General features: G+C 35.7%; 3 protein-coding genes across 5 annotated transcripts in view; 2 read left to right on the plus strand and 1 right to left on the minus strand.

Annotated features, from left to right (window-relative positions):
* The first annotated feature begins 2,275 nt into the window (after positions 1-2,275).
* Positions 2,276-8,969, plus strand: LOC127175467 (E3 ubiquitin-protein ligase TRIM39). Its single transcript, XM_051126546.1, has 6 exons — positions 2,276-2,392; positions 2,479-2,573; positions 3,017-3,241; positions 3,468-3,487; positions 7,108-7,250; positions 7,876-8,969. The coding sequence occupies exons 2-6, from the start codon at positions 2,481-2,483 to the stop codon at positions 8,433-8,435; spliced, it is 1,041 nt and encodes a 346-aa protein (XP_050982503.1). The 5' UTR covers positions 2,276-2,392; positions 2,479-2,480; the 3' UTR covers positions 8,436-8,969.
* On the minus strand, positions 8,739-16,958 carry LOC127175466 (hyaluronan-binding protein 2). 2 transcript variants are annotated; one of them, XM_051126545.1, is made up of 15 exons: positions 16,806-16,958; positions 16,414-16,534; positions 16,253-16,330; positions 16,008-16,115; positions 15,815-15,931; positions 15,513-15,623; positions 14,266-14,434; positions 13,899-13,993; positions 13,565-13,681; positions 13,181-13,246; positions 11,129-11,417; positions 10,819-10,961; positions 9,704-9,838; positions 9,474-9,619; positions 8,739-9,394 (listed from the first exon to the last, which is right to left on the minus strand). In XM_051126545.1, exons 1-15 carry the CDS (start codon positions 16,863-16,865, stop codon positions 9,230-9,232), a joined length of 1,920 nt encoding a protein of 639 aa, XP_050982502.1. In that variant the 5' UTR covers positions 16,866-16,958; the 3' UTR covers positions 8,739-9,229. The 2 variants fall into 2 exon arrangements, with proteins under 2 accessions (XP_050982502.1, XP_050982501.1); XM_051126544.1 differs by having other exon boundaries at positions 16,244-16,330.
* Positions 16,959-23,331: 6,373 nt separating this feature from the next.
* The window catches only part of atrnl1a (attractin-like 1a), a 318,119-nt gene continuing 315,738 nt past the window's right edge, over positions 23,332-25,712 (plus strand). For both annotated transcript variants that reach the window (XM_051126138.1, XM_051126139.1), the window contains exon 1: positions 23,332-24,072. In XM_051126138.1, the coding sequence (XP_050982095.1) occupies positions 23,831-24,072 (242 nt within the window). In that variant the 5' untranslated portion in view covers positions 23,332-23,830. The remainder of the gene's footprint in view (positions 24,073-25,712) is intronic.

A 25,712-nucleotide genomic window follows, 5' to 3' on the forward strand; every position in this document is an offset into this window, starting at 1 on the left:
GAGAAATTAAGGGACTTTATTTCCACAGGAAATTCTGATGAAAGGTGGATTATGGATCACAGTGGTCTTCCCAATCCACCTTTGAGTCCAGTAATGTGCTCGGGCCTGCGTTTATTAGAGCACACGTAAAGCTGACTGTGCTTTATTGTTACACAGGGAGCAAGGCAAGGACAAAGGAAGATCAAAGGAGACAAGTGAGATCATACTTTATTTGCGCTTGTGTTTTTATACAATATTATGTGTTTTTAGACTGCCAATGCTGTTGTTAAATGCCTGTCCACACACTTTTAGATAAATGAAAACCTGTGCAGTGGATAAAATCTATAGAGCACTATTATAAAATGAGACATGACCTAGGCTCACATTATGTTAATAATGTTTATAAAAATGGTGCAAAAGTGCAATATTATCCAAAATGTAGAAAATACGTTTAGAAATTGAATTTATTTTCTTCATTTAGATATTAAATGTATTTACATTTACTAAAATTTCCAACCAGTATCTTATATTTAATTTTAAATTATTTGTTTAGTCTATTTTTAAAAAATGTATTACACAAACTTTTTATTTACTTGTTTTTTTTTACATTTACATTTAGTCTAAATGTATTTGTACAGAATACTTTTATATAAACTAATGATACTATTAATGAAACAATGCAAACTTTTGAACAAACTTTTTATTTACTTGTTTATTTATTGTTTTACATTTAATCTAAATGTATTTGTACAAAATATTGTTGTACAAATTGAAGCATGAATGCAAAGTATTTTACAAACTATTTAATTATTTACTTATCTACTTAAACTACTATTAACAAAACAATGCAAATATTGCACAAACTTTTTATTTATTTTATTTACTTTTTTTATTTTAGTTAGTCTAAATGTATTTGTACAATATAGTACAAACTGATACTACTTATATTATTACAAATTATTTATTTTCTTATGTTTTAAATATAGTTAGAAATGAAATGCATTTACATTTACTATATTTATTTTAAATTATTTATTCAATTTTTAAAAATGTATTTGTCCAGTACTTTTGTTTAAAGTAATGATACTATGCAACAATGCAAACTATTGCATTATTTTTTTACAATTAATCTAAATGTATTTGTACAAAATATTATTGTATAAACTAATGATACAATTGAAAAATGAATGAAAACTATTTTACAAACTATATAATTATTTAATTTTCTCCTTAAACTAATGATACTATTAACGAAACAATGAAAACTATTGCACAAACGTTTTATTTACTTTATTTTTTACAGTTAGTCTAAATGTATTTGTACAATATAATATAGTACAGACTGATACTACTTATACTATTACAAATTATTAAATATAAAATATATTTAGTAATTAAATGTATTTTAATTTACTAAAATTTCCAGCCATATTTTATTTATTTAAAATTGTTTATTTATTCAATTTTTACAAATTTATTTGTGCAGTATACTTTTGTTTAAACTAATGATACTATGCAACAATGCAAACTATTGCACAAACTTTTTATTTACTTTATTTATTTTTTATAGTTAATCTAAATGTATTTGCACACAATTAATTATTAGTAATTATTGTACAAACTAATGATACATCTGAAAATTAAATGCAAACTATCTAACTTAGCATGATCATCATCAGTACTGTTTTCTGTCATAAATCTTGGAAACTAGTAGCAAATCATCTGCTTCTCCCAAAATGTCCAGCCATGTGCATGCTCTGCTGCCATCTGGTGGATTCATCTGTGAGCTTGAGTTGAAAATGAAGATTTTTCCTATTTGTGTTCACTTTAACTTTTTTTATTCTTCTGTTCTCTAATTCCATTCTCTTCCATTCCATTGTGACTGTTCTGAGATGCAGGACCTCCTTCTTGCTCCTGCGTAAAGGCTGTAACTGACCTTCTCATTCCTGCATTTCCCAGAATCCACTTGTACTTTGTTTCACTGTGAGTAACATTAATAGCCACATAGTAGAAAGTATACTCAGGCTGCATTACAGAGTCTGTTTGTTATGAATCCACATGGGACAATGTCTCACTATCCACTTCTTTAAATACCACCTCTAAAAATGGCCTGGAGAGGAAGCGGTATGCGAGTGTCCAGTCACAGGTGGCAAGCAGCACTGCAGTGACAGATGCGTCACAGCGACAAGTCAAGGTGAATGCCATTTATCTCTAGCAGGATCGTGCCACTGTGACCCACCCATGTGATCTGCTTTCACTATTAGTGAAGCATGAGCTCCTTAAAATCTCGCTTGCTGGAACATCTATCTACAGAGTTGCAAATTACCCCCTAAGGATTTGTGAAAGCAACATAAGGGCCGTCTCTCAGTCTAACAGCTCAGTCCAGCAGGGTGACATGAAAGCTCAGTGTCAGGTAAGTTTTGTTCTCTCTTATTTTTAAGCCTGAAAATGTCAAAATTTGCATGAATTCTCATGCATGTTTTTTGTCGTTTTCTCAAGACATGCAAAAAAATAACCAGGATCGTCTCATGAGACAAAGAGAAGTGATCAAATGCAGAATTAAGAAACTGAATGGCAAGCAAAATGAAATCAAGGTGAGTCTAGCACGTAAATTAAATATACCACAAAAACACTTTACAATATTATGTATGCTATAAAATATATTTAAGATTATTGGAGTATGTTTTATACGAAAAAACTGCTGAAGTAGTTTTTCTACTTCAGAATTTTAAATTTAATTGTGTCTATTGTTTTTTGTGTAATTATTTGTAAAATTTATTAGCACTTTCTGAGTGCAAACGGCTTAACAATTTAAAGTAACTATGTCATTTAAAATATTTGAAAACATAAACCTTTTTGCAATATTTCTACTGTATTTTTAATTAAATAAGCCTTAGAGTCCATAAGAGACTTTTCAAAGCAATAAAAACTGACTTAAGAAAGTTTGCGTTATTTGAGTTTAGAAAAATGAAATGCAAATAATCTATATGTTAATGGATTACCCAATTGAGTTTAATCATTTCCTTATCTTCCTCAGTCAAAGTCTTCTTCAATGAGAGAAAGTATAGTGAAGAAGTATGAGGAGATGCGGAGAGTTCTGGAGGAGGACTGTAGGATCACTCTGTCCCTACTGGAGATGGAGGAGATGGCTGCGGTTCAAGCACTGGACAACCTCATTGAGTCAAACTGCGTCCTCCTCAGAGACATTGAAGTTCAGCTGAATGAAGGGATGACGGACAGTGAAATACAGCCTGGTGACAGGGTGAGCTTTTTATCAGAACAGTTGGTTTCCATTGGTTTCCATTGTTTCCATTGGTTTTACTTAAATATTTACTTTAAATATCTACCATGGAGTGTATGCACTATCATTATATGAAAATATATCCCTAACAGCTATTCAAATGACCAACAATGCATAGTGAAGCCATACCATCCCTGCAACATAATACATTCTCACTAGCCTATGTATTTCTGCCTCTCTCTTATAGGTCACGATGTGTGAGGACAGGTATGTATATTTAGAACCGCATTTAGGAGATATTGTTTTGTCACCATGACAGGCATGCTATGCTTTTACTGACACAATGAAATCTGAATGACTCAACTGCAAAGGCATTATTGTTGTAAAGATCATGTTTGTTAGCATCCATCTCAGTCAAACATGTTTAGGTTTATTTACTGTTCTGCTATGAACACTGTTTAGCTTACTGGAACAAACATTTAAAAAGGGAACTCTGGGTAGCTTAATATGACATAAATGATGTCTCTTACTGAAATGTGTAGTAGAAAACCCATGAAAGACTTATGTTATTTAAATAATTCATTGTTTTACATGTTTTGGACTATGGGCGGCGCCATTATTTTGATGATGTTTAGTTGCACTCTGTTACCCCTTTTCCACCAAGGCAGTTCGAGTGCTGGTTCAGAGCCAGAGCCTAGTTTCAAATCGGTTCTTCTGAGATTTAAAAGCATTTGAGATTTAAAAGTATTTAAATTGTATTTTTTTAATGAACGTAACTGATCGTTTCGCTAGATAACACCCTTCTTTCTTGGCTGGGATCGTTTACAAGCGCATTTGGGATCGTTTGAAGCTGCATTTAAACTGCATTTTGGAAGTTCAAAATCGGGGCACCATACCAGTCCATTATATGGAGAAAAATGCAGAAATGTTTTCCTCAAAAAACATAATTTCTTTACGACTGAAGAAAGAAAGACATGAACATCTTGGATGACAAGGGGGTGAGTACATTATATGTGAATCTTTGCTTTGGAAGTGGACTTCTCCTTTAAAGAATTGTCTGCTTTCCAGCCACTCTCACGGTGCTTTGGTGTCGTGCACCGATCGGTCTGCACAGCGCTGATGCATCTCAGGAAAGTGTGGTGTGTTTGTCTTTGGTTGCCGTTGCCGGAAAAGATGAGACGTATTCAGTGACGTAAGAACTGGCTCTGTGGTGGCTCTCTAGCCCGTGGAAAAGCAAACTGGTTCTTAGAAGGCTCGTCAGCTCTGAACTTGCACCCGGTGCTTGCTGGTGGAAAATGAGCATGTGAGCTACTGGTGCTACCTGTTGCTATTTTCAGTGCAACACAATTCGGAAAATAAAATACTGATACGATGGCACATTGTGCAGCATTGTGTGTAATTTTCATCTAAAAGGCAACAAAAGAAGCAATGTAAGTCTTCACTGCTTTCCTAGTGATAAAAAGAGAAGAAAAGAATGGGAAGATGCCTGTGGACAAATTAAACTAATTAAATTCCTAAAGAGCCACGTCTTTGTTCTCTACACTTTAGCCCTAATGCCTTTGAAGCTTTTAGTACATATGGCAGAAACAAGAAATGCTAGATGCCATCCTGGCAGGAGTTAAACATGCTGACACTTGTCATATCGCTGCAACCACTGAAGGAGTTTCTCAGTGCAGATTCTCAGTGCCTACACTTATATCCATTGCCACCTGTAAACTCTTTCAGTAGCTGTGGTTATTGTATCACTGTTTTATTTTCTGAGTTGTGTTTTCTGAGTTGTGCTGTGGTAAAAATAGCAGAAGGTAGCGCCAGTAGCTTAGTGCAACCATTTTACCTCATCAAAATAATGGTGCCCCCCCCCATAGTCCAAAATATGTATAAAACAATGTGGATTTTTAAAATAACGTAAATCTTTTATGGGTTTTCTACTACACATTTCTGTAGGAGACATCATTTGTTATAATAAGCCATACAAGTGTATACCAGTGTTCCCTTCAAATTAAAGATTGTTTTCATTTTATAGTGAGTTTACATGCACAGGAATGTTTTGATACCACTCAGAATTTAGTCAGTAGATTACTGCCTATATTGCAGTGTCTAAATATGAAATATAAACAAACTAAAAGTTCATGAAAACAAAACTAAGCATTTGGTTATGATCTTGCATCTTGTGGGAGCTTTGGAGGGGGTTGAGGAGTAGGTGAAGGGCTGGTGGTGGCAGGCAAGCAGACAGGCAGAGAACAAATGGGGAAAATATTCATGGGATGATGAGTGGCCACTTGGTACAGACCCAGAGTGCAGTTAGGACAACAGCCAACAGTGGAGTTGATGGACACTGCTGGCACTGGAGAAGATTGTCCAAGGTTGAACTAGAGCACCCGAGGACTGAGGCAGAGCCAATGTGACCAAGGACCAAGGCGGAGCCCGCTGAAACTTCGCAGGAAGGCTCGCAGGTCCATGGTGCAGGCAGGGTGACGAGTCAATGGGATAAGCGACCTGGTAGGATGAAAGAACCCCGTGGAGCCAAAACGCCGAGGGTCTCTGGTGGAGCCAAGTTTGGGAGGAGCCGAGGCGGGTTAAAGGCTGGAGGAGGAGCCGAAAGATCCTCTTACTCAGGCAAGGCTAGTAGCTGCATAACCTGAGGCTTCATGACGCTGCAAGGCGTCACAGGAGAAGACAAAAGACAGCAGGCATCCAGCTGAGGCAGGGCTGTAGGACTGGCTGAGATTAATAGTGGAGGTGGGAGAGGGAGGTTGATAACAATTCACATTCCTACAGGGCGAAGATTCAGTGTATGTGCTGGGCTAAAACCATCGATAATGAAGTAAGTGCACATAGTTCAGGGTGTGAGGCAGGATTTCCGTGTCCTAATCAATAAGCCAGTCCTCACCAGAATCAATCTCTACCAAAATTCCTTCTGGGATGGCTGTTGTCAGCTTACACTCCTGGTTAGACTCAGATTGGGGCTTCAGCGCTGGAGCATTTGTGGGCACTGTCGCCACAGGCTCTGTACTTGCAGTGGGCAGAAGCCCTACATCTCTGGGGGGCTGTGGTGTTGTCGTCTCAATGGTGAGGGGTGTTAGCGGGCTGCACTCTGGGTCTGGCTGTGCGATGTCTGTGAGGTGTGGCTGGACGAGGCTACTGTACTCCTCCGCTTCGCCCACAGTGAACAAGGATCCGTTCATTCACAGCTCCAAGTTTCTTTTGCACAATGAACGAAGCGGAGGTCTTCATCCAACTCACACCGAAATCCCTCCATTCAACAGACATCATCACAGGTGGCAAAGTGGAAGATGTCAAGGAACTCCTCCTCCTCCTCCTTCCCAAAAGCATCGTAAGCCTAAGTACATTATAGACCCATTGTCACCAATGAAGCGACGATCAACTTAGGCTTACGATGCTTTTGGAAAACACAGCCCAGGTCTCTGCAATGCTAAAACATGAACACAGGCACTTCTCATTGTTGTGTCATTTTATTTAAATATGCTGGCTTGTGTAGTTAATGTTTTGCACTTCAGAAATGTGACATAACTTCTGCTAAGAGAGCATATTGTGCACTTAAGTTTTTATGGTGCATTGTGGGATTTTTCAGAGAGCGAACGTTCCAGTGCACTGGAAGGAATTCATGATTGAAAGAGCCCTTAAAATGTCTGACTTCCTGATCAGTACCCTGACTACTGAACTAGGGAGCTGATTGAGATGCACCCAATGACAACTAAAGAGTGGAAAACTGAACAAAGAAAGACAGGAAACTAGTAAAAACAAACTAAAAGTCCATGATAACGATAATTCTCTATTTGCTAACCCAACTCAATATAACTCTCAAGCTTTTATATAGAGTAGAGGACAGGTGTTATCTGTGGTGCTGATATGCCCTTTGTTGGCAGGGTGCTGGAACTGCTAACAGCGACAGACCCAGGTCTCATAAAACTTGATGAAGCCAAATCAGATCAGCTACTGGGCCTCACCAACAATTTACTACTGTTTATCCGCTCCCAGATCCCCATTGCTAAGAGGCTGCTGAAGAGCTGTGAGTAACTTTCAATAGCACATTAAATTGGTGATCTTTTGCATGAACAATTTGCACCAAATGAATGTTACGTTTTAGCTCACTACAGATTACAGATCTACAGATTAATCCTTAAAGGGACATTCACACAGAAGGCATTTGAAAAAACGCAACACGCTTGCAGTAAAATAACACAAGGAAGAAAAACAATAGAAAAGTAGCACAGAGGAATGGAAAAATTAGTTCTTAGTGCTACCTGATCTCATAATGAAAACACTTTGCCAGCATGGAATTGGACTTAGGATGAGGAATGCTTGGGTATGAATCCCGTGAAAAACATGACTCATGATGAAAGAGCTAAAAAGATCGAAAAACAAGCTAAAACAGCATGCTTGCAATTACGTTTTTAGGTCAGATTCGTTTTTGGTCATACTATCGGGTAAGTTTAGGTGTAGTGCAGAAACATACCTTATGTACCATAACACTCTTTTACGCCACTCAGTGGACATTTCACATTGAATATGTCACAAAATGTACACTATGTATTTCACGTCTAGAGAAAAAGTTCCCACAGGTATGTTTTCGTCATGAGACCAGGTTGTCTAATTTAGATATTTCTAGTTTTGAACCCGTCTTCGATTCACAGATTCCTCAGAAGTGGTCCTGGACGCTTCCACTGCCCATCCCAAGCTGATTATTTCATCTGAAGGGGACTGTGCCACTTTCACAGATGAATGGCAGGATGTTCCTGAGCATGAGGGACGCTTTGACACCACCCTTAATGTCTTAAGCGTCCAGTGCTGGGATTCTGGTCACCATTACTGGGAGGTAGATGTTAGTGGGAAGATCTACTGGGAACTGGGTCTTACCTACCCATCCATCTCAAGAAGAGGCCAAAAGGAGGATTGTTGGTTGGGCCGGCATGCTGAGTCTTGGTGTCTGGAGTACTTTGATGGAGACTACAATGCCTGGCATGGAGGTACTGCTCATTCTTTGCCAATTTCCAGCTGCTTCCAACGGATAGGAATCTTCTGCAGCTTTCCTGGAGGTCTGGTAACATTTTTAGGGGTGGATAGCATGACACCACTGTACTCATTCTGTGCTGGGACATTTACCGACTCTCTACACCTGGCTCTTTGTCCAGGTCATGATCTTCAGGGAACAAACTCAAAGCCTGTTAAAATCTGTCGATCCTATCATCTTTAAAACACATACCTCATACCAAAATGCATATTAGAAGATAAAGTAGACCTCCCTAACACAGGTTTGTTTAATTTCACTCTGACTTTGTGTCAATTAGACTTGTTAGTTTGTATTTCCAATAGTACAAATGAAATATTAAGAACAATATTTAACTTTTTGCAGAGCAACAGTTGAACTGCACCACAAACCTTCAACAAATGTGATTTCATTCATCATCAGGTAGAAGAATCAGCACTTGAAAATGGTGAAATAATAGATTTCAGAGTTTGGGGTCAGCTAGAATTTTTTGAAAGAACACTCTTATGCTCACCAAGGGTGCATTTATTTGACAAAAATACAGTAAAACAAAAATATTGTGAAATGTTATTACAATTCAAATGAACAGTTTTCTATTTTATTATTTTAAATGTGTTACATTTATTTAGTGTATTTTATTCCTGCGATTTTTCAGCATCAATACTACAGTCTTCAGGGTCACATGATCCTATAGAAATCATTCTAATATGATGCTTTGGTGCTCAGTTGACATTTCTTATTAATGTCAGTGTTAAAAACAATTGTGCTGCTTAATATTCTGTGGAAACTGAGATGCATTTCTTTTCAGAATTCAAATTAACAGCATTTATTTTGAACTAAAAATGAAACCAGAAGATATTTGTGTATTTTAAAATTAAAATAAAATGAAATATTTATCCCAATGAACACAAGATATGATTAATTCATCAGAAGAATTATCTCAGACTCTACAAAGCGAATGAGTACAAAGCATGGCTGGTGGCTAATCTTTCATGGATATGCTACTGTGGCCCACCAGTTTTTTCATTGATCCAGTCCAAATATTTAAGGACTCTGGTATAGACACCAGGCTTGTTCTTCTCGCCACAGCTGTCTCCCCAGCTCACTATACCATAGATATAGTGTTTTTGATCTCTCTCACAGGTTAAAGGCCCACCAGAGTCACCCTGTCAGAAAGAGAATTCAATCTTAATATCATTATTGTTACAGCAGTATAGGGATTACACTGTTAAAACAATGACCCACCTGACAGGAGTCCACTCCTCCTTTGAGATAGCCAGCACAGAACATGTTGTCATCCACCAAAGCCGCATATACTTTATTGCTGGAACATGCCTCCTGAGAAATCAGCAAAACTTGTGCATCAAGCAAATGCACAGAGCCATACTCTGCTACAGACAGGAAGGAAACGAGAACAGATTCAGTGCTTGATGAACCCTCAACACAAACTCAGAAATAGACATATGGAAACATACACGTCTCAGTGACTCCCCATCCAGAAATGCTGCATTCTGTTCCATCTGCAAAAGGTTCTTTGGGCAAGCAGGCAGCCTTCACAAACTGAGATTCCTTAGCACATTCGCCATTAGTAGCTTTCAGTTTTAATAGAGCTGCACCACAAGAAAAAATAAAAAATAGAAAGACTTGAATGGAATCTCATGAATCTCAACAATAATGTGAACCATATTAACATTTTTCTTTTGATATTCTTATTCTTGTCAGGCTTTTATTTTAAACTTCTTGTTCCCTTGTCCTTGTCACATGTGCTTTTTGATCTTTTTCTGATTTTATCCAGAGGTTATGCCTGTCTTGTGTTTTACTGAAAATTTTGCCTAAATAAAGACTCTTACAGCAGAGCTCTTATATAAATTGTTTCCTTTGTATGAGACTCCCACAATATATTATGGGTATTCTGTAATATCCAGTTGTACACTATTGCAGTGTATTATGGGATTGAATGAGTATACTACATACAGTCAAACCAAAATTTATTCAGACACCTTCAACATTTCTCACATTATCACAGTTTTTTTTTTTTCGCTATAGTTTAGAAAAAGGTCATAAAATATGACAAGAGCTTAAGAGTTAAACTGCGTCAGAACAAATTCATCTTGATAATATGAGATAGCTTTGATAGAAAGGTATGTAACATAACATGGTCAGGTCAAAGTGTTAAATCAAATTTTAGGCAACATTTTTATTAATTTTACTGGTAGTCCACTGTATGAAGAATTTTTGGATATAATATGTCACAATTTACTTTATTTTGCTATCCTCACTCAAATGAACTAAAATAAAAAATTATATCTGGTGTCTGAATAATTTTTGGTTTGACTCTAATTTCCACTAAAAATGGCTGACACTCAAAATAGTGCACAATACTATAAGGTGATGGTGGCAATTTTGGCCACAGCTAAGAAAAGGTAACACAACCTTCAAAATAAAAGCCTGATGAGTTACAGAACAGAAAGAACTAGAAAATCCAAACAAACAAAAAATGTTAAACTAAAATCTATAACATTTATTAAAATCTATAAAAAAAAAAATATTACTAAAAACATGTTTGTGAATGAATGTCTACATTACTCACCAATATCATTGTAGACGACGTCAGGGGTTTCGTTGAACTTCTCATGGAGGATGATATTCTCCACCAACACAGTCTGGTCTGTTTTTTCCTTATGTATCAGATTTAGTCCTCCCAAAATAACTCTGTAATCCTGATTTTTACCACTGTACACACAACAAAAGAAAATAAAAACGAGCTATGGTTAATTTTAGTTTAAGTGTGAAATAATGCAGATAGATAGAAGTCATATTTAATATCAAAAGCTCTTAAATTCATTAAGTTAAATGCAGTGAAGTGGTTAACAATGATCATGGATTGAGTTTTTACTTACATACAGTGGCCGGCAGTTAGCACCCAGCAAGGCTTGATAAGCGTGCCTCCACAGATGTGTCTGTAGTCTTGTATGGATCCTTTTGGCCTAACCTGTACTGATACTTGCCATGGATGGGCTCCAGGAATTGCTTTAAGACCCCCGTAAATCCGGTTTAGTTGTTTTTTTGGCTCAGGTTTACCACAGGTAAGAAAACTTGATGAAGTAGTGTCCTTTGGTAATGTGGTTGGTGGGACAGGAGTAGTGGTTAATTTGGCTGAACTGGTGCTCTCCGGGGTTACCTTGCCATCTGGTAGGTGTCCAATAAACAAGAACTTATGTAACTTAAATTATAGACAAGATATTGGCAATGAAGGCTGGAATACACTACATGACTTTTGCTCTGATTTGCAGAATATGAATCTGTCCAGTCAGAAGATATCAAACATGCCTGAGTTTTTTGAGCTGATTTTAGAGCACATGTTTTCACTTGTCTTGCAGTTTTCAGTCTGTTGTGTTCAGATAAAACTTGAGATCTATCAGTGTGGAATCCACTGTGATTTAGTATATAATGTTCAATTTTCTCTGTAACTTATCACAAAGTCATCAAGTGTATAATTACTTGTGTTTTAAAATGTGTTCATATTGTAAAAGTTGTGTATTCCAACCTTTACTTTGTCTATTTTTGCTTCACTACCAAGAACCAACATTCACAAGTCTCTGAGCAACACACAGCAGCGGCTTTGTGGGCCACATTTCACCAAAATGTCTCTAAAGCAACTGCACCTTATATTAGTGTTTTGAACGAATTGGCTGAATGAATGATTCAATGATTCACTCATAAAGAGAGTCACTTGTCACCAGTGTTGAGGGTAACACATTACCAAGAGAATCCAGAGAACTGTACTGCAGTAGTTTTATTGAGGTTGAAAAACCTAGGAATAGGTTTTAGGAGTTTTCTTTTTCATAATCCAGAATAGTTAATAAACAATCTGATTGACAGCAGTGGTTCTTGAGACAAAGTTGATCTATCAAATGTGACCCTGGACCACAAAACCAGTCGTAAGGGTCAATTTGTCCAAATTGAGATTTATAAATCATCTGAAAGCTGAATAAATAAGCTTTCCACTGATGTATGGTTTGCTATAATAGACCAATATTTGGCCGAGATACAGCAATTTGAAAATCTGGAATTTGAGGGTGCAAAAAAATCAAAATATTGAGAAGATCACCTTTAAAGTTGTCAAAAGAAGTTCTTAGCAATGCATATTACTAGTCGAAAATTAAGTTTTGATATATTTAAAGTAGGAATTTTACCAAATATCTTCATGGAACATGATCTTTACTTAATGTCTTAATGATTTTTGGCATTAAAACAAAAATCAATAATTTTGACCCATACCATGTATTTTTGGCTATTGCTACAAATATACCCCAGCGACTTAAGACTGGTTTTGTGGTCCAGGGTCACAAATGATATGAATATTTTGTGGATGTGTGAAACGCCACGCGATTACAGAGACGTAAAACTCTTTATCGCCATCTAGTGGCTAATTTCATTCAAAATTTTTACAGACCTATAGGGCCATGAGTCAAACATACCCCTGAGTTTAGTTATGATCTGCCTCTGTTAACTTTGTGCAATAGGTGCTCAAAATTCATTGGCCAATGGCAACCATGTTTTTTGAGATACATGAATGCCCTTTAGTCAGTCGGACTAACGGGTGCATAGTTATAGCCGTTTTTCAATTTTTTCCCCCTGTGGTTGTGCCAAACTCCACGCTTTTTATGGTGACCTCAGAAAGAGGGTCTTACATACAGCACGTTTTCTGAGTTTGGTGAAAATATTTCTTTACATTTAAGAGTTATAGTCGTTTTAGTAAAAGCAACTCCACCCCAAACGTTTTGGCATCCTGTGATGGTGAGTCGAAAGTTCAACATTAATATCAGTGACTGTTGTTAAAGTTACAGCTTTTGGTTTAAACTTTCAGTAGAACACAACTGGATTATAAACTATGCTGGTGTGTTGTCATCAGTTTTACCAGACATGGCATAATGATGTGGAAGTCTTACCTGTCGTAACTGGTACGGTTGATTGTAGAGTAGTTGCACCTGGTGGAATACTGTCTGTATCTGCAGCTGTGCAGTTGATAGTTGTTGCAGTGGAAAAAAGCGCAGCAAGCGAGTAAGAGCTGAATATGTGGCAAAACTGGAAACATAGTTCTCGTACATAGACAAATGAAGTGATACAAACAGTGACAAAATCCTAATGTTGTTAAACTGTGTGAGTAGTCGTGGAATATCTCTCAGTAAATTAAATTCAAAAGAACTGCGTATAGAATGGTCATTAATATCAGTGACCGTTACAGCTGAATACAGCTGGATTATAAAGTATGCTTCTGCAATGCCATCAGTTTTACCAAACATGGCATGTGGGTAATGATAAGAAAGTCTTACTTGTCTTAGATGGTACAGTTGGTTGAAGAGTAGTTACTTTTGGTATAAAATATTGTGTAACTACAGTTGTGGTGGGAAAAACTGCAGCAGAGGGCACTATTTTTATGGTAGTTGTTGCTGTGGAAAAAGTGCAGCATGTGAGTAAACTGGCCGGTTTAGCAATGTTAGGATCATGTAATTTAATACATTTACTGGGTCAGACAGGGTTTATAGATGTTTCTCGATTCATTAATTCAAATCTAAAGGCTGCTGTGTTTGTGTTGTTGAGTTAGAGAGGTAATGATGGAAAAGTATCAGATTATAAACCACACTGTGTCTTTATCATCAGCCTTACCAGGTGTGGGACATTTTCTGACATTACAATAATCCCATCGAAGTCTCTTGTTTTTCTTTATAAAGCACCATGGCTTCTTATCTCCATCAGGATTTCTGTAAAGAAAGATTTGCAGTTGAGTTGAGGGTTACTGTGATTACAAGTTCACTGCTGCTCAAGTCCAGCTGTGTAAGTGTGTTTTTGTGCATGTGTGCAAATACAGTGCAGTCCGAAAGTCTGAGACCAGATAATCTGGGAATAAAAATCTGTCAAAATAAAACGTAAACTTGTAAATTAAAATTGCAGGATTTTAAGATGTTTTCACATGAATCCAGGTCAGTAAATAAATATGTAGGTCTCAGGCTTTTAGTCCCCACATGTTTTTAACCTGCAGAAGTTATGCGGTCCCAGGCCTTCAGTAGATGCCCCTGACGGAAAAATTCGTTTATCCAGAACAATCTCAGAGTTCCAGTCGAGACACTCATCCCCATCATCTGTCTCAGACACCTTCCCTCTGTACGACTGTCCCTCATCTCCCTCATAGCAGTCATTAGGGTCTAAAGATACAGTCACAGCACAGTATGATTCATATTCATGTTGTTGTCATGTTGCAAGAAAACCATAAAACAAAAAATGTCACAGAAAAGAACCTTGGAGATGCTCACGACAATGTGTCAAACTAAAGTTAAGATTTATACGTCAAATGGCATGGCCCAAGAAAACCACATGGCATTCATGATTAAAAATCTAATGATATTGTAAAAAAAATGATGTTTGAAATATATGACAATAATAATGAACACTAAACATGCAGTTTGTGTCTTAGCTATCTTTCTTTGTCTGTAATGCTAAAAAAATTAAAACGTATTAAGAAACATGAAAAAGGAAAGCAGATGAATAGCTATCACTAACCACGATACCACACGTACATCTGCAAGATGTCTGCTAAAGAACACTTAATCTGGAAAGGATCTGCTGTGTACAAACCTCCGACAGACGTCTGTAAGATGTCAGTTTTACATACATTCTAAATCATATACATCTTAGAAACATCTAATAGACATCTATTTGATATCTGATAGGAAACGTCCTATAGGCGTAATGCAGGTGAGCAAACAAACTAAAAAACGTCTTGCAGATGTCAAATAGACGTCTCCGAGATGTACGTGTGCTATCACGGAATCATATTTTCTCAGTAACACAACATTTGACATTTTGTAGTTGCTATTTATGTATAAAGTACCAAAAGGATAATAAAAAAATGCACAAAATTCTTTCACTAACATCCATTACATTTCTAAAATATGTTTGATATTCACAATCTTTTGTCCACCTTCCAGTTCATTAGCCGCTATGGGAAATAACGAGAAGAACAGCAACGTCTAGTAAACGGTTAAACTATTTGCGCTACAAACCACTGTGTTCGTAATTAAGATAATACATTAAAACAGTATGTTAAGACACACCAATTTGCAATATCAAGTGGTAAAACAAGCTATTTTGCATCGCTAAAAATATCTGGACGCACGTGAGATCAGAAGCCAGACCATAAAACTTACACGGGAAAAATAAGTTTGGATTCACAGAAATTTATCCAAAAAGAGAAATACAGTGTTTCTATAACTATATACTCACCAACTTGACAGTATTGTCCACTGTAACCATCCGGACAAACACATTCAAAATCATCCTCGTCTTCAACACATTTGCCATTATTCTGACAAGGGTTTGGTTCACATGGAGCAGCTAGACAAAAAGACATAAATCATGAGTGAACAAGTAAGCCTATACAACCCGTATATTTGCATTACTTAGAAATACTTGTAGACTAGTTTTACTTTTTTTGCCTGAGCATTCTAGAACTAAACTGAAATGTTAATGTCTGCTTATTGAGAAACACTGGCTTGGTGCAACGAGTTCAGGGCTGTATTTCTTACTTGTTTTGCAGTTTGGTGGTGCAAATGGTGGAATACACTTGCACTTATAATAGGGAGGAGTTGCGGTCAGAAGACAAAATCCTGCCCCACAGGTTCCCCTCTTACAAACCCTTTTCCCTAGAAAATCATCAAATGCTTCTCAAAATGATGTAAGAGTTGTATATAAATGTGCAGGCGTGAGGTGAACGCATACCTCTCTCGCATCTTCTGCCTACAAACTGCTTTGGGCATTTGCATTTGAATTTATCTCTTTTTTCCTCACACTGTCCACCGTTCAGGCATGGATTTGGACTGCATTTTCCTGAATAACCAAAAGGGGAAACATTTATTTGCATTTATTTTAGCTGATTTCAATTTGGTAGAGCGTTTGTAACATTATATTTTGGATGTGTATGGTTGGCCTGTATTTGTTCATATGTTGAATCAAACCTCTTAGACCTTGAAGCTCAAACAGCCAGTCGTTTGCATCTTCATCATCATCTGAGTCATCTGAGCTGCTAAACTCAGCCTTCAGACCTGATATGATAAGTTGTATAATGGACATTTAAAAAGACATTAAAATATGTATTATATTTCAACTCAAAAGGGTTACCACTTACTTTCCAGTCTTTCTTTGCCTCTCTTTCCGTGTTTACCACCATGCTTCCCATGTTTATCATGGTGCCCATGTTTACCTCGTTCCTCATGCTTGTCGTGTTTATCTTGTTTGTCTTTCTTTAACTGTCGAGAGGTGAAAAACTTGCTCAGAAAATGCATTCTTATATCACAATCAGCTAAATGTGATTCAGATCTGATATTCAGACAGTATACAATACAAATGACAAAAACTCAGATGATCACAATATAATCAGTTTGTCTTCAATTACAAAACAAAACATAATATAGCATCACTTCAATATCCAGAAAAAAGTTTTCATGTACAACAATGTATTTTAAGAATATCAGAAGTAATGATGCTGTACTACATCAGTATATAACTGTTCATACACACCTGTGCAGGGATAAAGAGAGCAAACAGAAAGAGCAGCAGTAGCAACAGCTTGAGATTCATGCTGGCCGTTGGTCTCTGGAGGAGTGACACACTGCAGATCTGCTCGAAATCGTACTCAGCATATAAGGTCAGTGCCCTGTGAGTGTGTGGGTGTTTGTGTATTTATGTCTACACAAGTGTGTGTGAGGGGTTATTTAGATATACACGCTTGTGTGGGTCTGTGGGTCTGTGTAATGGACAAAAGTCAAACTACTTATTTATGGATTTCAAAAGTCTTAGCTTCAGTTTACCTAGACTTGAGTGCAGCAAGTAACAACTGCTACAATTTTCGCTCATTACTTTGGTCATTCAAAATACATGAAAATGTGACTGTGGTGTTATTAAGTGATGCTAAAGAATTAAAGAAGTAATAATCATATCAAAACTACAGAGAATGTTTCTGGATTATTGATATGTCAGCAGGTCACAGATCATATTGACAGAACAGGATACTGTTTGTTTCATTGTAGACTTTGTCCGAAGTGTGGATTGTGAGAGGCCACACTTTCAGTAGAGGAAAGATGTCAAAATAATTTTTAAAGGTAAAAGGCAAAAACTATAAAGTAAATAAATAACTTGTGAGCAGCACAGTTTCTTTTCTTCTTTTAGACCATATCTGTTTAAGCTTTGAGGCCAGTCTAGTGTACTTCTAAAAGTTGAAAATCTATGTAAAAGTTTTTGGACAGTAAGTTTTTTATGTTTTTTTAAAGAAGTCTCTTTTACCCACCAAGCCTGCATTTATTTGATCCAATGTACAGCAAAAGCAGTAAAAGTCTGACATATTTTTACTATTTAAATGAACTGTTTTCTATTTGAATATATTTTAAAATGGAATTTCAAAGCTGAATTTTTAGCATCATTACTCCAGTCACATGATCCTTCAGAAATCATTCTAATATTCTGATTTGCTGCTCAAATAAAACATTTATTATTGTTATGATGAAAACAGCTGAGTAGAATTTTTTCTTTGATTAATAGAAAGTTCAGAAAAACAGCATTTACATGAAATACAAATCTTTTGTAACATTATAAATGTCTCAATTTAAAGCATCCTTGCTAAATAAAAGTATTAATTTCTATAATCCCCCCACCCCCACCAAAAAATAAATAAATTATTTTCATTGGTATAGTGTATAATGTTACAAAAGCCTTTTATTTCAGATAAATGCTAATCTTTGGATATTTCTATTCATCAGAGAATCCTGCTGTTTTAAATATTGATGGTAATAATAATAATAACAATGTTTCTTGGATAGCAAATCAGCATATTAGAATGATTTCGGAAGGATCATGTGACTTGAGTAATGATGCTGAAAACGTAGCTTTGATCACAGGAATAAATTACATTTTAAAATATATTCAAATAGATAGAAGTTACAAGTAAAAACAAAAACTTTGTGACATTTTAATTGGATTCAGGTTTTGGACTTTGAAATGGCCATTCCAAAATATAAACTTTGTTCTTGGTAGAATGACTTGTGAACTTTGTTCTTGGCAGAATGACTTGTGTGCTTGGGGTCGTTGTCTCCTTGCAATTCTGCCATGCACACCATGGTTGTTCAGTGCTCTCCTGATGGTGGACTCATGAACATTAACAATGGCCAATGTGAGAAAAGCCTTAAGTTGCTTAGAAGTCCTTTGCAACCTCGCAGACTATTACACCTTTTGCTTTCGGAGGGTAACAATGGATTTGAATTTCCTCCATTTGTACACATTCTGTCTGACTGTAGATTTGTGTAGTCCAAACTCTTCAGAGATGGTTTTGTAACCTTTTTCAGCCTGATGAGCAACAACAGCTCTTTTGCTGAGGTCCTCAGAGATCTTCTTTGTTCATGCCATGATACACTTTCAGAAATGTGATCAGACTTTAATAGATCCCTGTTCTTAAAATAAAACAGGGCACACACTGACACCTGATAGTCATTCCACTGAATGAAAACACCTCAAACAGATGGACTCTAATTTCACCTTCAAATTAAGTGCTAATCCTAGAGATTCACATAATTTTGCCATTCACATATATTTAATATTGGATGATTTTCCAGAAAAAAAAAGTATGTATTTTTTGTCTCAATTGTATGATTAGGTTTTCTTTGTCAACTTTAAGGATTTGCGTTCACTTTAATGACCTTTTGGGTCATATTTATGCATATCTATCTATCTATCTATCTATCTATCTATCTATCTATCTATCTATCATCACAGTATGGTGTAATTACAACACCAACCAGCAGGGGTAATTAGACCATGCTAAATATAGCAGGACTTTGGCCCTGTGTTTGTTTCTGATTAGAAAAAGCAGGTCAGAAATCTTCTGTTCTGGCCTTCAGTATACAACTCAACAAGCCTCATTCCACTTCATTAAGACTAACACAAAATGCCTCATTGCTTTCCATCTGGACAACATTCTTAAAGGAGAAGTCCACTTCCAGAACAAAAATGTACAGATAATGTACTCACCCCCTTGTCATGTAGGATGTTCATGTCTTTCTTTCTTCAGTCGAAAATAAATTATGTTTTTTGAGGAAAACATTTAAGCATTTTTCTCCATATAATGGACTGCTATGGTGCCCCGATTTGAACTTCCAAAATGCAGTTTAAATGCAGCTTCAAACGATCCCAAATGCAGTTGTAAATGATCCCAACCAAGGAAGAATGGTCTTATCTAGTGAATTAGAAAAATACAATTTAAATACTTTTAATCTCAAACGCTCGTCTTGTCTTGCTCTCCCTGAACTCTTGTGTATCATGGTTCAAGACAGTTAGGGTATGTCGAAAAACTCGTATTTTCTCCCTCAACTTTAAAAATCATTTCAAAATCAACCTACATCGGTGCAGAAGTACCAACCCAGTCTTTGCAAAGTGAAAATGCAAAGAAGATCAAACACCCTTAACAAAAAAGGTAAAACTGCAATATAGGATTTTGAAGTTGAGGGAGAACATGAGATGGGAAATTTTTGATATACCCTAACTGTCATGAACTGGGAAAAACAGTTTAGGCAGAGCAAGACAGAACGAGCAATTGACATTAAAAAGTATAGAAATTGTATTATTTTTATAAAAATAACCAATCGTTTTGCTAGATAAGCCCTTGACTGGGATCATTTACAACCTCATTTGGGATCATTTGGAAGTTCAAACTCGGGGCACCATATCAGTCCATTATATGGAAAAAGATCCTGAAATGTTTTCCTCAAAAAACATAATTTCTTTACGACTGAAGAAAGAAAGACTTGAACATCTTGGATGACAAGGGGTGAGTATATTATCTGTCAATTTTTGTTCTGGAAGTGGACTTCTCTTTTTAAAATCCTAAAAGTAATAGATTTAACAAATAATCAAAGTACTAAAAATTTTCTCATCTAAATATATCTTCATATTCTCATATATGCAATAAATTCTATGTTGTCAGTCTCTACTTTCATTCTAACTACTCTCATTCGGGTTAAAAGTAGTTTGGTGTCCTACAGCACCTTCAGTATCTGACCATACGAGGGCGCTATAATATTATATATTATATTATATCATCATTGACTCGTGTAAAAGCTCTTTTTAACAGTAGTAACCACTGACTGATAATAATAAGATGTAACAATACAACTACAATGTATTAGGCCTATACTTTTTTTAATTGTAGCCATAGCAGCCATAGCCATAGAACACACACATTAATCACTGTAACATATATTTACAGGATACTTAATGGAAACATGTCTTACTAAATAAATAAATAGTACCACATAGACATATTTATTATCTCCTGGTAAAAATGCTTTATAGACAACGGTGTGTATTGTATCACTAGACATATAAACATACGCACTGCCTTTTCTTCAGTGTTGTTTTCATAGCAATCTCCAGCTGCCCCTAATTTCTGCATCAGTGATAAAAACTATGAGAAAACAGTGCAGCCTAACCCTCTCTCTCTGGATCATAGTTTCGGTGATTGTGCAATAGATGATTGTTTAGGCCTGGTGACAGTGATGGTGATGTATGTGTGTTATGTGTTTAGAAAGGATTATTTTATAGTGATTTTATGAACAGAGAGTCACTGAATGTGTGTGATAAAGTAGATAAATAAAACAACAACAGCAACAAAAAGCTTAGAAACATTCTTGAAAGAGCAGGTCAGCTGTTTGAGCCCCCATTACACAGCCAGATGAAGGATTCTGCCCCTCACAGCTCAAACAACAGAGAGGAGAGAGTGTGTTCTGCAGTCAGGACAGATGGTAGGCTCTATTGCGTAATCTGTTTCTACTATAAATCGTTTATAGAATGTGATATCACATGTTTATCCTCCTAGTCAGTGTTCCACAACCACTTTTCATTGCAGGTGCTTTGGCTGATGTATTCACTATGACCTACTTAAAGTTATCCAAGAGGGAAAATCTAAAACACAGCAAAATAAACCGAAAAGGTCTCATGGGCCTTGTATTTTAGATTAAGCACATTTAATACTTAAGAGACTGACAAGCCATTACAGTTTCTTTTTATTAGCTATTATATATTTCAGTGCAGTTTACGGGAGTACAGAGGCCTGGGTTTGCTGTCATTCCTCAACGTGTTTTGCATGTGCTCATGACTTACTTTACCATCTAAAGTGACATGAAATTTGTGTAATTTAATCAAATCTTCAGCTGGCAATTCTTGTTGTAGCAACCCATAAAGTATGGCTTCCCATGCCCTGAAGTTAATCTCAGTTATGTCCCTTTCCAGTGGGACAGCCAGGTTACATAAAGTAGTACAACTATGGCTAATATCAAAGTCTTTACCTTATTACGAACACAAAGGATGTCACAGCTTTCTGTTTTCCTTGGTTTCTATCAACAGAGCCAATCTAATTTTCCTGAGAGAGAAAAAGCAGTTCTCCTGAGTGAGATAATTTTATTTCTCTCCTGCTGTGAGTGTGCAGTGGAGAGTAAGGCCCTCTGAGAATGTTGTTGACGTTTTAGCTAGATGATAATACATCTTTATCTGTCTTTACCTGGCATACAGTCATTTTCTGTTGTCTTATGTAATTATCACTGTAAATGATTCCCTTCAAAAGCAAAAATTCAGTTCAGTGTCAAAAATGAATGGAAATAATGTTTTAGAATGTTGTTTGTTTGCTGCAAAAAGGAGAATATCTTTTCAATAATTTCATTATTTATTCATATTTATTCATAATTGCCTGTCAAAAGTTTTTGAACAGTAAGATTTTTGATGTTTTTTTTTTTTAAAAAGTCTCTTCTGCTCACCAAGCCTGAATTTATTTACAAAATACAGTAAAAGCAGTAATATTGTGAAATATATTTACTATTTAAAATAACTGCTTTCTATTTGAATATATTTTAAAATGTAATTTATTCCTGTGATCAAAGCTAAATTTTCAGCATACATTGTAAAATATATTCAAATAAGTTATTTTAAATAGTAAAAACTGTACTGTTTTTGCTGTACTTTGGATCAAGTAAATGCAAAAATAAAATAAATAAATAATAATAACAAAAAACAAACAAAAAACAAAACAAAACAAAACAAAAAAACATACTGAATATTTCAGATAAAGGATGGTCTTTGGATATTTCTATTCATCAAAGAATCCTGGAAAAAAAAGAAGTACTCAACTTGTATAAATACTGATAATAATAATAAATAAATAAATAAATAATGTGACACTGAAGACTGGAGTAATGATACTGAACATGTAGATTTGATCACAGGAATAAATTACATTTTAAAATGTATTCAAACAGAAAGCAGTTATTTTAAATAGTAAAAATATTTCACAGTATTACCGCTTTTGCTGTATTTTGGATCAAATAAATGCAGGCTTGGTGGGCAGAAGAGACATCTTTAAAAAACATTAAAAATCTTTTTACAGGTAGTGTAAGTATAAAAATGAACAAAATGACAAAGCAATATGACAGTATTCCTAAAACCTAAAAACTGTTAGATAAAACGAAAGCTAAAATGCTAAAATAAAAGCTTCTTGAAATTCAAAATATTAACACCATATACAGTAGCACACAAATAATAATAAATACCACTGCTTTAGATAAAAAAAAGTGAGAAAAAAACAACATTTATGTTGAGATCATGAGAAAATATTTACAAAATCATCTCGCATTTCACAGATGAAATAACACAAACAGGATTGGAACAACATGGAGTGAGTAAATTATGACAGAATTTAAATTTTTGGGTGGAATATCCAAAACAAAACAAGCCAAAAATGTCCTCTTAGCCTATTCGCACCTCTCAGAAATATATCTTTAGTGCACAAACCACAACTTTTATGACCTGATGTTCAGCACAAAATAATACTGCTCTATCGCTTTAAATGTAAGACGGCTAGGCGTTTCCTATCCTACTATGACGAAGGATTGGCTCTTGAATATTAATTGCGTCACATGACGACTGGACGCTTCAGAAAGGTTACCAAGCAACGTCAGCGTAATCTACTTAATATTCACGAGCCAAACCTTTTCCGTAGTGAGATTCGTCATTGGCTCTGAGCTCAGCAGGAGCAGCAGTGGGAAACTGCACATTGTTTTGGATGGGAGTTGCGCTGTCATTGCTCTCCGAGTGCATCTCCGACAGAAACAAAGGCGAAACGGCAACAGCAGCACGGCTTATTGTTTGAGAAGGCATGCTGAAGTCATGCTGTTATTTTTGCGACTGTGATGGCACAGTTTACGAACACAACTGCACATCTGTATCTCAAATGTCGCTATTTCTGGAATGACATAAAGGACACGGTTTTGGACGACAAGGCTGTTTTTGGAATAACGTACTGAGGTGGATGCTTTACCTCGAGAACTCAGAGCAGAACGGAGAAAGTTAGGTTACGTATTGGATATAATTAATTCAGGCATTGTGACAATGACAAGAAAGTACACATTGTAACAAAACTACGGGGAGTTGGAGGATTCAGAGTTTAAAAGCTAAAGTCTGATGAAGACTGTAACCTCATTTCTACGTTTAGATCAGAGGAGAATAGGAGGATGGATTTTGACAGAAGAAGAATGTCTCCACGCTTCTTCACGATGTGTTTCTCATGTAGGGCACAGGAGCTCAGGACGTACTTGTTCACGTCTATGGTGTTTTATCTGTTAGTGTGCACTGAAGGGTCCTATTCTAAAACCTGTGAGAAAAACTGCATCTTTGGAAGATGTATTAATGGAACTTGCGTCTGTGAGAAGGGATGGGCTGGGGATCAATGTCAACACTGCCAAGGGAGATTCAAGTAAGTAACGTTTTCCCTCAGTGTAACAGGTTCATTGTTTGCAAACATCGCTTACATGTGGCGTTAGCAGCGCCTTAAGGCTGATTACAAGATGTGGCATTGGACAAAAAAATCCTTCTTAGTTAAAATGTTTGCTTTACTGTTATCAACATCTTAAAATCCAGAAATAAAGGGTCTTAGATTTCCTTCCTAATTCTGTAAGTTTGTTATTGTATACAGTATATCTTAAGTAGGGTTTCAGTAGGGTACATATGTACTTTGAGAATTAATTTATAATTAATTTTAATTTGTCACACATAATAGCCATAATAGCCATATACTGAACCATTTTACAAAATTGGTCCAAACTGCCAAGAGAACAGAATTTATATATTCAAATCTTAGATGTTCACTAAGATCCTTTTATTGAAAGTTTATCTTTTGAAACTCACAATAATATTTAAAATATCAGTAAGCTAATACATATAAAATAATCATTTAGTGGGAACTTGCAAATGGGAGGTGGCTGTCTCGAACCTTAACCTCTAAATTTCAACTTATGAAAATGATATTGAAATAATTTTTGTTTTTTGTATTGTTGTTTTTAAAAACATCTTTTTGATTTTTTTTAAAGTGAAGTTATATATATTTATTATCCCGCATTTTCATGTCACTACCGAAACAGTGTATGTTTTAGTCCATTGACTGAAATTGAAACTTAACTACACTCAGGAAATATTTTACTCACCATGTAGCTATCTCTCTCATAGCTACATAGTGAGTAGATAGGCCCCATCATTTTGAGGTAAATGTGTTCAAAAGTATGAAAAAAAAAATCTGTGTAACTTAAAAGAACATCACTACCGAACACCATTTTTAAAATAATTAAACACATTTTTTGGTAGTTATTCCATAACATTTAGTTTTTATATGTGTTCAGCTGTTCTGAAGTGTGCTAGCTAACCATGTGCTGATTAACATCTTTAAGGTAGGATCAAAAGTATCTAAAATTGTCACTGCCGTAACAGTCACAAATGAAACATTTGGTTTCGGAGTTTCGGTAGTGACATCTTTAGTTTTTTTGGGGTGTTATCCCATAAAATTGTCAATACTGTAACAGTCATAACCAAAACATGTCATCATTGTTTCGGTAGTGACAAAACAGAACGCATAATCCTTTATTTGGGGGAAATAAAAAAAAAAAATATTACAGTAATGCATTTTAGTTCATTTAGTAGTTTAGTAGTGTTTTAGTATGTGGGTTAAAATTCTGTAATGTGATGCGGGCGCTACCAAAACATTACCGTCAATACCGAAAATGTGCTGTCATGACCGAAACATGGAATGTTTTGTCAAAAATAAAGTATACTCAATTATCAACTAAGATGCTATGATAGTGTTTGGTTCAATGTATATTTAAACTTATTATATTAATGAATCCTTAAGTTTGAAATCAGTATGATCAACTTTTTGCCTTTCACAAAGAAAAATTGGATAATAAATCACACTAAATTGTGATTGTTATTGATTTACCTCTGAAAACTTTTTAATAAAATAGAAAGTATATATTTACAAGGAAGATGTAAGCAGAATCTTAATGGGTCAGTGTAACCCTTCTTATTAAATTATATATTACTGTGTTTCGTAATGACAAATTTGGG

This window comes from Labeo rohita, chromosome 13 (assembly GCF_022985175.1).
Source record: "Labeo rohita strain BAU-BD-2019 chromosome 13, IGBB_LRoh.1.0, whole genome shotgun sequence".
NCBI classification, from domain to species: Eukaryota; Metazoa; Chordata; class Actinopteri; order Cypriniformes; family Cyprinidae; genus Labeo; species Labeo rohita.

What these genes read in the sequence shown, in the direction of transcription:
- LOC127175466 (XM_051126544.1), bottom strand. Translation starts at nt 16,865, where the DNA reads ATGAATCTCAAGCTGTTGCTACTGCTGCTCTTTCTGTTTGCTCTCTTT. An exon ending in CAGAAAATGTCCCACACCTG is followed by an intron (nt 13,682 to 13,898) that starts GTAAGGCTGATG and finishes CTTTTTCCACAG; the next exon opens with CAACAACTACCATAAAAATA. An exon ending in GAGGAGTGGACTCCTGTCAG is followed by an intron (nt 9,395 to 9,473) that starts GTGGGTCATTGT and finishes TCTTTCTGACAG; the next exon opens with GGTGACTCTGGTGGGCCTTT.
- LOC127175467 (XM_051126546.1), top strand. Translation starts at nt 2,481, where the DNA reads ATGCAAAAAAATAACCAGGATCGTCTCATGAGACAAAGAGAAGTGATC. An exon ending in GCAAGCAAAATGAAATCAAG is followed by an intron (nt 2,574 to 3,016) that starts GTGAGTCTAGCA and finishes TATCTTCCTCAG; the next exon opens with TCAAAGTCTTCTTCAATGAG. An exon ending in AAATACAGCCTGGTGACAGG is followed by an intron (nt 3,242 to 3,467) that starts GTGAGCTTTTTA and finishes TCTCTCTTATAG; the next exon opens with GTCACGATGTGTGAGGACAG.